We start from the raw sequence: 14,382 nt of genomic DNA on the forward strand, positions 1-14,382 counted from the left end.
CATAAAGTGCAGAGTACAAAAGGACCACATTGGAAAGCTCAATATCAGATGATGGCCATGTCACCAGCAGCTCGATGCCTCTTGATTTCAAGGCAGTTTCCACACGACTTTAGAGTAAAGCCACATGGTCTTGCCACGTGGTCGAGATATGCAGGGACCAGTGATTCTGCTTTGTTCTGGGTTGCTCATCTCAAAGAGACCAAAAGGAAGGTCTGTTAGTGCTCAGAAGTTACCCAGGCAGCCTTATGTGCCCATATGAAGGGGCTAATGGCCTGGAGAGTCCAAGAAACAGACTTGGCATGCCCCTGAGGGATGCTAAATCCTCCAGCCTCATCATGACAGGGAGACTGAGGTGAGCCTCTCCTCTCTCATCTTTGCTGAAGGTGAGCGGCTCCTCAATCCTTTGAGGCAGCATCTTCTGCCCCAAGGGGCCAGCTGGATGTGTGTGGAGTTACATGACTGTGCTGGTCCGGATGAAAAACACGATACCAGTGGCGATAGTGCAGGAGGGGACAAATGCAGGATAAGATGGCACTGGCAACGTGCTGAAGTTCTGAAGGCAGCCTACTCGTGGGAGTGGGTAGGAGCTCTCAGATGTGAGGAGGGAGCTGTGTTATCAGAGTCTGCTTTTGCAGTGACTCAGGTTTGGTTCTTCTTCATGGTGGGAGATCAAAGAGGAAGCTGATTTTCAAAGTGGGGTCTCTGGATCATGAAACGGGATGCATATGGGAGCTTCTAAGAACGGTCACCGTTTAGGGGTTGGCAAACATTGTGGTGGGGTGGGGGGAAGGCTGGTGAGGGTCATCCGTCCTTCAGACCAGAGGTGGGAGCTGGGAACTGTTTTCCAAAGAGTCGCTGAGAGTCATATCAGAGAGAATGGAGAATGACAATGGGAAGGGTCCCTATAACTAAACCTGTTTAGTTCCTGTCTTGTCACAAGCCATGCTGTTACATGACATTGTTTTGTCCCACTTTAGACAGACTACAATTCCTTTTGCCCAGACTGAGATGTGAGCTGGGAATGGATTCTGCACCCTCTCCCCACCCCCAGGGCCAGTACTCTCACCTGCACCAGGTCCGGTGTGAGGCGCTTGGCCTGCAGCCATTTCTGGAACCTCCCTGTTTTCCGCAGAACGCGCTCAATGCTGCAGGTCTTTGGGGCAGCTGCGGAGGCACAGATTCTCCTGTCCGAGATCTCGTTTTGGTGTTTGCTGACCAGCCTTGAGATCTCCACGGGGCGCCAGGTTTTGAAATCATCCGAGTAATTTACAGGGTAAGAAGGCAAGTCGTCGGGAATCAGTCCAAGGCGTGAGGCCAGCCAGTTGTCAAACCTGGAAGAATAGCCCTTTGGGGATCAGCCTGGGAGCTGGAGAGAGGGAGCAGGGACTAAGCAGGGACGAGCCACACTGCCAGAGCCAGCAGAGCCCGGGGACAGGGAGATGGGGGAGAACATCTGCTCTGATCCATTTCTTCTCCTTAGACTGGGAAGCTCCAAGCTCTCCTGTGAGAGGACTATTTGTGTTTCCTCAAACTTAGGGAAGTGTATATGTGTTGTCAGAAAAGGTGAGGGATCTGCATACCGAAACCAAACTTTTATCTTTTTCATCCAAATGGCACAGAAGGGCTAGCCATGGCTTTCTGAACTTCTACTCCACATGAAGGCAGCAACTTTACATATGCTGGTACCTTTGATTCTCCTAATAACCCATCCCCACTTTACAGATGTGGAAACTGAGGCTTGCGGAGCTTAAGTGCCTTGCAAGTTCAGATAATATGTTGCTAAGCAGGGATGCAAACTCAGGGCTGCCTGTTAGAAAAACCCATGATCTTTCTGCTTCGCTGCACTGGTTCTAGCAAAGGCCCACTCTGTGAACAACGGCTGGGTCTTGAAACCACAGTTCTTGAAGAGGCTTCTGGTCCTGAACTGGGGAGGGCACTGCCTCTTCATATCCAACCCCAAAAAGCCCCATCAATTTTGCTTTCAGTCCACAGATAAGTTATCAGTACCAACCAAGTGTCAGGGAACAGTGGCTGCTAAAGGGTCACCAAATTCAAAGCTATGTGGGATCCAGGAGGTGTGTGATTCCACACAATGGAATCCTCCCCAGGGGAGAGGCACTGGCCTATTACCATTTGCTGATTTTCTAGGCACCACCTTGACCCTTTTCTCCAGTCATTCCTCCATCTGTGTGCCGACAGTTCCATCAGGGAAGAATGTTCAATCTCCTTCTGATTAATGTATGAAAAAGTACTAAGAAAATGTGTCTCTTCATTATTAATAATAATTGAGGGTTATACTGCAAATGAAAATTAGGCTTATATGTGATACATTTAATTTATTTTTTTAATTTATTTTATTGTAGTATAGTTGATTTACAATGTTGTGTTAATTTCTGTTGTACAGCAAAGTGATTCAGTTATACGTGTATATACATTCTTTTCCATATTCTTTTCTATTATGGTTCATCACAGGATATTGAATATAGTTCCCTGTGCTATACAGTAGGACCTTGTTGCTTTTAATTTAATTTCAATAAGAATCTTTAAATTCTTATTATTGGGCATTACTGGGCGACCTCATGATAATGAGTTTTGGAGGAACTAGCTCCAAACCCTACATTGTATTGTTTTCTCACTTATATGATACAGTTACCCTCTTAGGGTAACTAAGACTCTTAGACTGAAAGCTTTTCAAAGAAGGTGCTCTAAGAAACTGTCAGTAAGTACCTTCTGCAATGCAGGACCATTCAAACTGCAGTGGAAGTAGGCACAAATAATTCCATTCAAGGACATTGCCACAGATCTGTTTAGAAAGACCAGACACCGAAAACTTGCAAGGAATCAACTCTATTGGAATTTTTAGGACAACCATGGGAAATGATCCTCCCCACTGGGAGAATAAGGAAGGGCCTAGGCCTCCGAGGCAGGCCTGTTTCCTGTAGCTACTCTTGTTCATGGGGGTTCAAACCACCCCTCCCCAAGGGCCTGTGACTAAGGATTTATAACTAGGTGGCTCTCTTTGATAACAATAACAGCAATACACATTTATGAATCACTTTAGCAGTCACTTTGCTGAACTCTGTATGTGCATTAAGTCAGTTAAACCTTTCAACAAACCTATGAGGTCAGCACTGCTATTACCATGCAGATGAGGAAACTGAGGCACAGAGAAGTTCAGTGATTTGCTACAAGTCACACAGCCAGGAACTGGAGGAAGTAACCTTCAGGGCTCCAGAGCTTGTACTCTAAACCACTTTGCTGCTACTTAGTCCTCTATCATCTATTTTATGAATTTGTGCTTGGTAACAGACGGGTAACATTATTAGGAGTTATAGCTAGCAGGGTCCTTAAAGATGATTTTGTCCCTGTCCCCCTTCCATTATATATATATATATATATATATACACATATACATATATACATATATATACACATATACATATATGTATATATATACATATACATATATATATGTGTATATATATATGTGTATATATATATATATTTAATTCTTTTCCAGATTCTTTTTCCTTATAGGTTATTAGTTCTCTGCGCTATACAGTAGGTCTTTGTTGGTTATCTATTTTTTTAAACATCTTTATTGGAGTATAATTGCTTTGCAATGGTGTGTTAGTTTCTGCTTTATAACAAAGTGAATCAGCTATACATATGTTCCCATATCTCTTCCCTCTTGCGTCTCCCTCCCTCCCACCCTCCCTATCCCACCCCTCTAGGTGGTCACAAAGCACCGAGCTGATCTCCCTGTGCTATGAGGCTGCTTCCCACTAGCTATCTATTTTACACTTGGTAGTGTATATATGTCCATGCCACTCTCTCACTTTGTCCATTATAGTTTGAGGATGAGAAAATTGAAGATGACTTGTCTGAATAATCATAGAAAATTAGTGGCAGGGGAGGACAGATCTCAGGGGTCTCTGTCTCCCAGTTTGTGGGGATGGCATGGAGATGGATGCCCTACCCTGTGGGATAACCTCATTGTCTTCTTTTTCTGTCCCCACCTTCTGAGGAGGCTCTACTGAAAGGACAGCACTGACTTGGCAGGTGACTGTAATGGATCCCGGTGCATGTCCAGCCATGGCTTGAGGTGTCCCATGAGGACCAACTGAGGACAAATAAACAGGTTTACAGGACACACTTCTCCCCCTTTCCAAATGGTAATAACTTTAGGATGCTGAATGGGAAACAAATGAATATTCTTACAACTTTGATTACCTACTTTATTAAACTGAAGAATGTCAGTGAGAAAATGGGCCCTGCTGTTTATTCACTAAAATGTTAAAATCCTAGAATTTGGAAAACCACAAAATAGAGGCAGAGTTCTAATCTTCCTTCTGAACTGACATCATGGGCATGTTTGTAGTGACCCTGGCTGAGTTCCTCACTGGGTTAAAAGATGGACAAGCAAGATCATAGTTTCCCAGAGCTGGAAGGAAGAATAAATGTCATGTGGTCCCATCCCTGCAAGCTCCTCAACATGGAGAGCAGGCTGGGGGTGTAGGGGAGAGTGATAACATTGGAATGAGAATGTATATTTCTTGTGTTTGCATCCCGTCAAACACTAAGTTTGTAGCCACGCCTCCCTAAATATTTCGTGCCTCTCTTCCCTCTTCTCTACCCCTCAGGACACTTAAAACATCCAGCATCTTTCCAAAGCTCTCAGAATACAGTTCATACTTCACAAGGCTCTTCCTAAGCCCATCTCCTGCTGCTCCCCTCACAAGCTTGCGTTGGTCTCACCAAACCACTGACCATCCTTGGCTAAGCTGTATTGTTTTGGGCCTCTGAGCCTCCACTCATCGTGTTATATGCTGATCCCTTTATCTGAGACACTTTCTCTTTCCTCCCTGGATAATCCCTACCCGACACATTAAACCCCAGACAGGTATCATCTCTTCTGATTCTCACTCCCTCATCCCCCCAGTCTGAGATAGGTTCCCTCCCACATGCTCCCATGACATCCTGTGTAGGACATTTTGTATAGTCCTCATACTCTGCTTTAATCATTGGTTCATGTCTCTGTCTTCCTTCAGGGCCAGGACTGGGCCTCCTTCAACTTTGTAACTAAGTGCCTAGCAGAGTGCTTGGTTCCAAGTTAGTACCCAATGATTTTAGTTGGATGGATGGATGGTTGGATGGGTATTTGAATGAACAGATGGTTAAGTGAGTAGAGGAATACATGGAGGGATGGATGAATGGGATGCACAGAGTGAAGGTTGGGTGGAAGGATGCCTAGAGGGATGCTTGGATGAATGGGTGAATGGATGGATGGATGGGTGCATGTATGGAGGATTGAATGTGTAGATGGATATTTTTGCCATAAGCTCTGGGGCCCTGAAGCTCTCAAGATCTCTGAATTCATTTGAGGAAGTGAATTAAAGCAGTAATTACTATCACCTTCTGAGGTGAAGGAGAAAGACAAGGGCAAGGGAGAAGGGAAGGCAAAAAAAAAGCTTAATGATTTACTTATTTTGCTGTGAGTCATCCACCACTCAGAAGTATTTAAACATTCTTGAAGACTTTGGGAATGGGGGGTGAGGATGTAAGGCCATTTGGGTACAGTAAGGAAGGCAAGGTAAGACGTCCATCCTCGTAAGAGCCGAGGAATCCTTAGGAGTGATTCTGATCAGAAATACTGCCATTAAGTACCCCATACCCCACACTTTCACCTTACCTGTTACTCGCACATACGCAAATACTGATCAATCAGATCCTGGTAGAACTTGCCAGTTGGGGTGGTCACTTAGAATTTTATATATAAGGATATATTCAGTAGGAAGAATATGTAAATCAGGTTGACTCATTTTTCTAGCTTCCCTTAACTTATTCATTCATGATTTGAAAGTCAACATGTAATGCATGGAAAACTGGTACTGAAAACATTCTAATGGTCAAAGATCATTGGTTGTGTATGGGAAGCATCAGATTCATGATTACCATTCTTGCCAAAGAAAAGATAGGGAAAGAAGGAAAGGTGACATCCTTCCACCAGTCATGTGTCTTCAGCCTACCCAGCCAGTCCGGGGAGCTCACCCTCTGTTTGTTGCTGAACAACAAGCATTGTCCAATCCTTATTGAGGACCAGGACTGGAGTTCTAATGCTTGCCTGGCTATAGCATTTCAGCCTAACCTCTGAAAGTTTTGGATGGGCTTTCTCCTAAGGTAGCATTATGACCAGTTTTAAAAGTGGAGAAATGTTTGGAGATGAACAAAAACGATGAGCAAACACACCATTGGAAAGAGAGGCAAAGGATGTGAACTTGTAGACAATTTAGCAAAGAAGAAATACAAATGGGCAAGAAGCCTGCAAAAAGGGCTCAACTGAGAAGAAATCCATAATAAAAATAATAGTAATAGTAAACACTTCTGAGTATGCAAAAAGTAAACTCTATAGGTAGAAGTCTCCATTTGGAGATATATATATATCTCCAATATACTTGGAGATATATATATATATCTCATATATATATATATCATATATATATATCAGATATATATATCAGATATATATATATATATCTCATAATCCTAAAAGTTCACTGTATTTTTTGACCCAGAAATTTCACCTTTAGGAATTTGTTACAGGAATTAATCACTGATGTGCATAAAAGTCTAGCCACAGGGATCTTCAACATAGCACTGTTTATAATAATGAAAAGTGAAAAAAAAAACCCTTGTTACCCCACAATAGTTGATTAGTTAAATAAATTATGGTTGTTTGATGCAATCGAATACCATGAAACCACTAAAAATCAAATTGTGGAGAAGAATAGTTAATGTGGAAAAGTGTTCCGATACATGGTTAAATAAAAGTTTCCAAAAGAGTATGCATAATATGATCACATTTTTGTTGAAAAAATTTTAATCCATACTTAGAAAAAAGGTGGTAAGGATCATATACCAAAATGTTAACTAAACATTTTGAGGAATTGTCTGTGATTTTTATTTTGTGCTTTCTTTAATCAATATTTCCTGAAAATTCTAAAATAAAGAGATATCACTTTTAAAATAAGGAAAATACTATTTACAATGTAGAGAAAAGGCTATAACAAGTCCACGTTCCCAGAGCCACTTACTACCTCTCGCTGCTTCCTTGCGCTGAGGATGTGATTTCTCAACGTGAAGCATTCCAAACCTCAACCTGCCCCGCCTGGTGTTTCCCTGCTTGGATCTGCACACTTCCCTTTCAGGCGGGCGCACGTGGAAAATGAATTCTGAGGGAGCTGAAGTAATATCCTGAACTCAACTGGAACACAAACCTGTTTGGGGAAATGCTTCCTGAATATGGTCATTACCTGACTGTTGAGAAAAACCTCATTTCTTTCCACTTGAAGAGCCGACTGTAATATTCATACACTCTTGTTTACTTATCTGGAGGAGGATATGAATCTGGAGCTCTTCCTCAGTTGAATCCCTTAATTTCCCTCCCTCTTATCTTAAAATATGTCCATATTCTTACTGCCTTCTTTCTCCAAGGAATCAGTGCCACTTCCCCTGTGTTTTTGGTCCTCTCCATCCCATTTCTTAGGTGGGAAATCTTGAGTTCATTTCCAACATCTTCATTTCCTGTCACATCGAGTTGATCAACGAAATGATTCTCTAGCTGAACTGACTTGCATCCTTCCTGCCCTGCTTTGTTCCCAATGATCTTTCTCTTGGACTAGGAGAACTGGTCTGACAGCCCCTGCCAGCATCACCAGGCTGTTCTGCACACTGCTTTCCAGAAGATCTTTCCAAAATACAGGCCTCATCTTGTCCCCACCCTACTTAACATCCTCACCATTGCCTGCAGTACAGCTTCCTCAGTTGGAGGTCTTTCAACTTTTTAACATTCAAAATGCCTTAAAACATGGTCTAATAGGACATGTACACACTACTATATATAAAATAGATAACTAATAAGGACCTATTGTATAGCACAGGGAACTCAATACTCTGTAATGACCTATATGGGAAAAGAATCTAAAAAAGAGTGGATATATATATATGTATAACTGATTCACTTTGCTGTACACCTGAAACTAACACAACATTGTAAATCAACTATACTCCAATAAAAATTTTTTAAAAATGGCCTAATAGGAAAAGTTCACATCCACTCCCTATAACATCTACCATCTCACAAAAGAAGTTCTTTTTGTTGGTATTTTCTATTTGTTATTTCTGTTTAGTAACTTAGTAGAATACTCAAATATGTCTTTGGTTAATACAGATTGGAAATAAAATTATCGTAAATGAATGCCTTCTGCTTAGTCATCAAATCTTACAAGCCAGAGGCAGGGCCTTGGGGGAAGGCACAAGAGAAGAGGCCTATTACAAAGGGTCTATTGAAAAGGCTGGAGACCACTGGCTCACAGGTTAAGTCCCAAATCCTTGGTATGGCATTCAAGGCCCCTGGCCCCATCTGACCCTTCCAACCTCCTCCTGCTGCCATGCCTCCACATGTGCCCCATGCTCCAGCCACTAAGACTTCTCACCTCTTCCCACACCGCTGGGCCTTTGCTCAAGCTGATCCTTCTAACTTAAGCCCCTCTCCTCCCACTAAATTTCAGCTCATCCTTCAAGGTCTTGCTCAGAACACCTTCCCCTGGAGAAGCCTTTCTCCAGTCCCCATTTGGAATTAATATCCTCTCCCTGGACCTCCCCGAGGTCCTTTACACTTCACTTCTGGCCTGCATCAGATCAAGCCTTATTGTTATTTGTAACACCGTTCCCCTTCCCTGATATCCCGGAGGGCAATGACCAGAGTTATAGCAATGCCATTACAGCACGTGCTGGGTCTTGGCCATAGTAAAGGCCAAGTAAAGGCCAACACATTGACTGTGTGTTGGCAGGCCTGAATTCCAGAGTGTGGTACTATTCTTTGGTGAGAGCCAGGTGCATTGAGATTTACTAAACTTAGGTTTTCCTCTGATCAAGGCAACATCTCACAGCAGAAAACTTGTTCAGAAACTTTGGAGCAAACTGCCTCGGTTTGAATTCCAGATCTGCCACTTATGAGGTGGTGACCTTGGGCAAGTCACTGAACCTTGCTAGGTCTCAGTTCACTATCTGAATCATGAGTGCAAAACACTAACTGCCAGGATTGTTGTGAGGAGAAAATAAAAACAGCTTTAAATTGTCTGTCACATAGTAAGCTGTCTACAAATTTTATTTCCTTCCCACTAAGAGAAATGAACTTGGTAAACTCAATAGTCCCAGGCTACGCCATTCATAGAAAACTTTAAAACTTTAAGCTCCCATTTCCAAAGGAAACTTTGGATTTAACATTTAGAACTGGAATTTGGCTTCACACCTTACCCCCTTCCCATCCCAACTTTAACTCATTCCCACTATGATTAAATGGCTTTGCTTCAGCTCCCACCCATAAATTCATAAATTACATCCTGACTTGATTTCAAGAAACTCCTGGACATCATCACATGAAGGGAACAGAATTTTGCCCCTCAGAGTTATCTGATTGAGATTCTGACCTTATTTCTTCTTTAAAGAACTTCTTGCAAATAGATGTCCCGATGCAGGCATTACATTTATCAAGACCGAGGAAAGTCCTTCCAAAATTGTAGCTGGTTCTGACTCGGGGCACCAGAGAAGGAGAGGGAGAAGCCGGCGAGGAGACAGAGTAGCTCAGGCCTGAGACCCACAGCAGCAGGGCTGGCCAGCCCGGGTGGAGGGCTGCAGCTTCAGGCCCCAGCCGCGGCTCCATCATGGGCTCGGGACTCCAGCTGCAGCCCTTGGCTGCCCACTTAGGGCTGTGCAGAGGCAGGTCTTGGCAAAAGAGAGAGGGCTGGCTTCAGGGCGCTGACCCCATCCCAGCTTCCCAGGTTTCTGTTTGAGGATGCTAAGGAGCTTGGGGCTAACGAGGCTGGGGAGGAGGTGAGGAAGTCCATGGAGGATGCTGATAACACCGTTTCCAGAGTTACTCTTCCTCTGCCCTGGGGCGGCTGCTGCAGCCTGGGGAGGGGCTGACTAGCAGATTTCGGGAAGGACAATGGCCAGGGCCTCCCTGTGCAGTCTTTTTGACAAACACAGGATATCCTGGCTGGGCAGGAAAGGTCCATGCAGGATGTATGTCCGACCTGGTTTCCACCTGGGAGTGTCAAAGGATCTTGAAGGTCTCCGCCCTCCACTGTTTTAATTCTGGGTGTATCTGTCCCTATGGATCACACACACACACACAAACACACGCACACCAGCCCCTCCCCGGCCCCCTGCGGTAGATAATTTGGCCTGTCCCTTAACCAGCCATATTTGGCTGTGAAATAACTAGAAGTCATTTTACCGGCCATTAAAGGACACATTTGATACTGATTTGAAAGGTGAAGCCTTTTTACTCCTTAGGGAACAGACAAACGCAATCTGAGAAGAAAGGAGGGGAAAGGACCCGGTGGCCTCTGGCATGATAAGGGGAGGACCAGAAAGATCCTTCTGCCTGCACCCAGCTGTGTCTGTCCCTCTCCTCCTTGCCTGAAAGTCCCTCTTCCTTTACTGCCTGACCTCCCTTCTCAGTGGCCGGCCTGACTTGGTGGGATATGACTGCCCCAGGATGGCCTTCCTCATGACACCAAGAAAAGGTCCATAGCATGGAGCAGATGGCAGTGCTAATTTAGGAATATGTAGAGAGGACCAAATCAGGGAAGGCAGGCTTGTGTTGGGAGAAGAAAAAAAAGCTGGGCATGGCCTCAGGAGAATTGGGGAGTTTTGCTAAAGATTGATGGGAAGAGCAGGGTACGGGCAGTTCTCTGATGGTTAAGCATGTGCTTATTAGCTAACTGTATATGCTCCTCAGTCAAATGTCATGCTTTTTTTTTTTTTTTTTATCGTGGAGTTGTGAGAATTCTTTATGTATTCTAGATACTAGTTCTGTGTTGGTTATGTGGCTTGCAAATATTTTCTCCCAGGTGGTAACTTGTCTTTCGTCTTCTTAACGGGGTCTTTTGCATTGATAAAAAGTACAGAAATACTGAAAAAAAGGTACAGGGCTAAGTACAGATCCCTGGGGAAAGTGCTGCAAATGGTGTTCCAGATTCAATGTGATTTAACAAAATATATATTGTACTTACTGTTACCTCAAGGTTTTAATTTAGGTCCTGCAGGTGATCTCAGCAGCAGGGGAGCTAAGAGCCCAGGCAAGTTGCTCATGGACAGTACAGCAACACGTTGTAGGAAGGGCACTGACTAAAGTTACTAACTGTTCCAGTTTGCCCAGGGCTGTTGGTGTTAGTCCTGGAATCTCAGGTAACCCCTTAATCTTGGGAAAACTCGAATGATTGGTCGCCCATGTGAGGACCTGATAGACCTCCCATAAGAGTTGTATGAGATGAGATCTCAGGTGTGTCATTTGGCTATTAGGTTGAAGGACAACATTAAAGGTTGGAGGGCTTGAGAGGCACCTTGGAGGCAGACCTGTAGATCACACACACACACACACACATACACACACATACACACAGAGGTTTTTTTTTAAAACTTAGTTAACTTTTTCTCATGTCATTAAATATTCTTCCATGAGACCATTTATAAGTACTGCATTCCATTATATAGATGTCATACAATTTATTTAACAAATCCCTTATTTTTGACACTTTGGTTGCTGACGGGTAGGATTTTGACAGCTGAAACTCCCGAAAATGATGGAAACCAGATTTTTTTCCTCACTTCCAAAATGCCATGAATTGTAAGATCTACCATCAATTTAAATAGCAGCGTTTTAGAGGAAAAATATAAGAAACACTATATCAAGTATCCATTTAAAAGTGCTCTAAATTATCCCTATAACTTTAAATATATGCTACTTCCCATTTTTGAATCATGACCAAATTTTGGTTGTGTTTTTCACATTCAGAGTCTGAACGTATACTGAGTTGCTCATTTCAGGGGACTTGCTGCTTTTCATAATGTTCTCATGATTCTTAGTCTCTTTGGTACCTTTAGTGATATGGCAAGTATAGCAGGTAAGATTTTCAGTCTATACGTTCAGATGTGAAGACCTACCTTTACATTTTATAATTCATCCTAATTTTTATTTTGAGCCTTCCATTCTGGATTGGTGGGAAGTCTTAGCATGGTTATTTCTTGAGTTCTTCCCTTCTCTTCTGGAATTTCATTGTGGTTCGGTGAGATTTACTCAACATTCAGCCACTGGGTGGAGATGTTTGGTACCACTGCCCGCCATGGGGCCTGTTATGATTAGTCCAAGTTGCTTCTTAATCCCTTCAAACTCTACTTGGGGCTCATGCTTCAGCCTGCAAGACCGCCCACCACGCCTTTAGATGAACCTTGAGTGTCACTTCCTTTCTGGGGTTTGCCACTCCCTTACTCTTGCATTCCTGGTCCACCAAGAGGCCATATTTACTTTCTAACTTGCCACATTCTCCCCCTGACGGAATGAGAAAGGGACTGTCTGCTTGAATTGGTAGGGGATGGGAGGGGCAGAAAGAGGAAAATACAAGGGTAAAAAAACACAGGTTACTGTCTTCAAATGCTTTTCTGCCACACAAAATATATCAGGTTTTGCTTGCATGACTTATTTGGTTGGAACCATAGTTTCACTTTTTCCCATAATTGAGTTATTTGTCACTAGAAGTTAAAGAGCTTCCTTAAGAGTCAACCAGCCCCTGGGACAGATTTTTCAGAACCTAGCAACAATTCTTCATGATGTATACTCCACCAGGGCAGAGATTTTTTCTCTCTTTTGCCTCAAGCCTCCAGAGAAGTTTATAGCATATGCTGCCTCATTTTAAGTAAAAATTAGGGATCCAAGTTAATATACAGCTGCAATGACAATTAGATGAACTAATCCCTTCTACACTTTGCAAAATTCTCAGTCACAGGCAGCAAGGAGCCTTTTATAACTTCTTCTTTAATTCCGAGGCTGACAGTTTTCTTGTGACTTTGAGTATAAGGGGCTTCCTAATTTCAGAAACACTGAAGATTAAAAAAAATCTGTGGCTCAGCACTGAAGAAATCTGCAAGGCAGCCGACTGCCAGGAGGAGAAACAATAAAAGAAGTATTTTGATTTGTTTGATCCCAGGGGTGGGACACATGGGCAAATGGTGAGGCATAAATGAAGGACCCCACTGAAGGGGCCTTGGCTAGGAGGCCAGTGGTTTGGAGTGGCAGGGAAGGTCAATGTGAATGATGTGGGATGGATTAATGTGTGAAGGACACTGGGCATGACATGGAGTCGGTTTGAAGAAATGGTGCCCGAGACCAAGGACATGGCAGTAGGAATGAAAGCAAAGGGATAAATGTGAGGGGTAATAAGAAGCATGGTCTCCATGACTTGGAAACTGAGTCAATGAAGAGAATAAGGGAGAAGCAAAAATCCACGGAAACTCAGAGTTTTCAAATCTGGCTGTCTAGGAAAATATAATACCATTGATAGGTGCCGAGAATGAGGAAGATGAGCTGGCGTTGGAGGAAGATACAAATCCTGGTTTTGGATCTTTGAATTTAAAACATTAACTGCTAACATAGGTCTTATTAATTGATCTCCATGGATATGATTGCTTTAGAATATCAGAATGTGCCCACCTAAACTATTACCCAGTTCTCATATTTCCATCTTGATGATAAGGATATAGCCTTAGATTTTGATAAATATCTTACTGAAATCTGGTACTATATCACCAGCGTTCTCCTGACGTGAGTATGCCAGACTAGTAATGTAAAAAACAGTGAGATGAGCTATCACGGGATTTTCTTGGTGAACCCCTACTGACCCTTACTGATCTCCACTGCCCGTTGTAAGTGCTCACAAACAGTAGTTTTGCTCAGTATCCAGCCTAGACTTTCTAGAGGTCACCTTAAAAAAAACCCTGAACATCTTCGGTCTTCTGGCATCTCCCTTATTCAATATTGTAGCAGCTGTGGAGGTGCGCTGCTCTATCTCCTTTCATGAAAGAAGGTGTGGATCAACCGTGAAGAGTGCAGTTAGCTGATGCTCCCCAACTGTTAGCCCTTCAGGATCCAGCTCAGCTTTTGAGCTGAGGCCACACTCTTCCTGGGCAGCCCCTAGCCAATGACTGAGCATAGTGGAAGTAGTAAGGTCTGGCCATCTCTGCCGATCAGAATTCCTTTAATGAGGAATCTGTGGTCCAGAGCTCCCTGCTAGGTTGGCTGAGGCTTTGTCAGATCTGCATCGTGGTTTTAGGTACTCCCTGCCCCAAACGGCTTCCTCTCCCCAGGCATCTGCAAATCTCTAAACCTCTTGCACTCCTAACTGCATCTCAAGAGTCTGATTCCTGGAGGGCCCAAATGACACAAAAATGATTCTTCTATGCTCTCCTGACATTAGTCCTAGGATCAAATGTCTAAGTTTATTTTTGGAGGGGGGCTGAGAAATAATTTGTTTAACGTGA

General features: G+C 43.3%; 1 protein-coding gene across 2 annotated transcripts in view; it reads right to left on the reverse strand.

Annotated features, from left to right (window-relative positions):
* DIPK2B (divergent protein kinase domain 2B) overlaps window positions 1–14,382 on the reverse strand; it is a 75,630-nt gene that overhangs the window by 41,465 nt on the left and 19,783 nt on the right. The window contains exons 1-2 of one of the 2 annotated variants that reach the window (XM_004283394.3): window positions 9,492–9,913; window positions 1,067–1,331 (exon numbers count right to left, since the gene is read on the reverse strand). In XM_004283394.3, coding sequence (XP_004283442.1) covers window positions 1,067–1,331; window positions 9,492–9,727 — 501 coding nt within the window. In that variant the 5' untranslated portion in view covers window positions 9,728–9,913. Of the gene's footprint in view, window positions 1–1,066; window positions 1,332–9,491; window positions 9,914–14,382 lie in introns of those variants that run through there. The other variant, XM_033412198.2, reaches the window with a different exon arrangement.

Source organism: Orcinus orca, chromosome X (assembly GCF_937001465.1).
Source record: "Orcinus orca chromosome X, mOrcOrc1.1, whole genome shotgun sequence".
NCBI lineage: Eukaryota > Metazoa > Chordata > Mammalia > Artiodactyla > Delphinidae > Orcinus > Orcinus orca.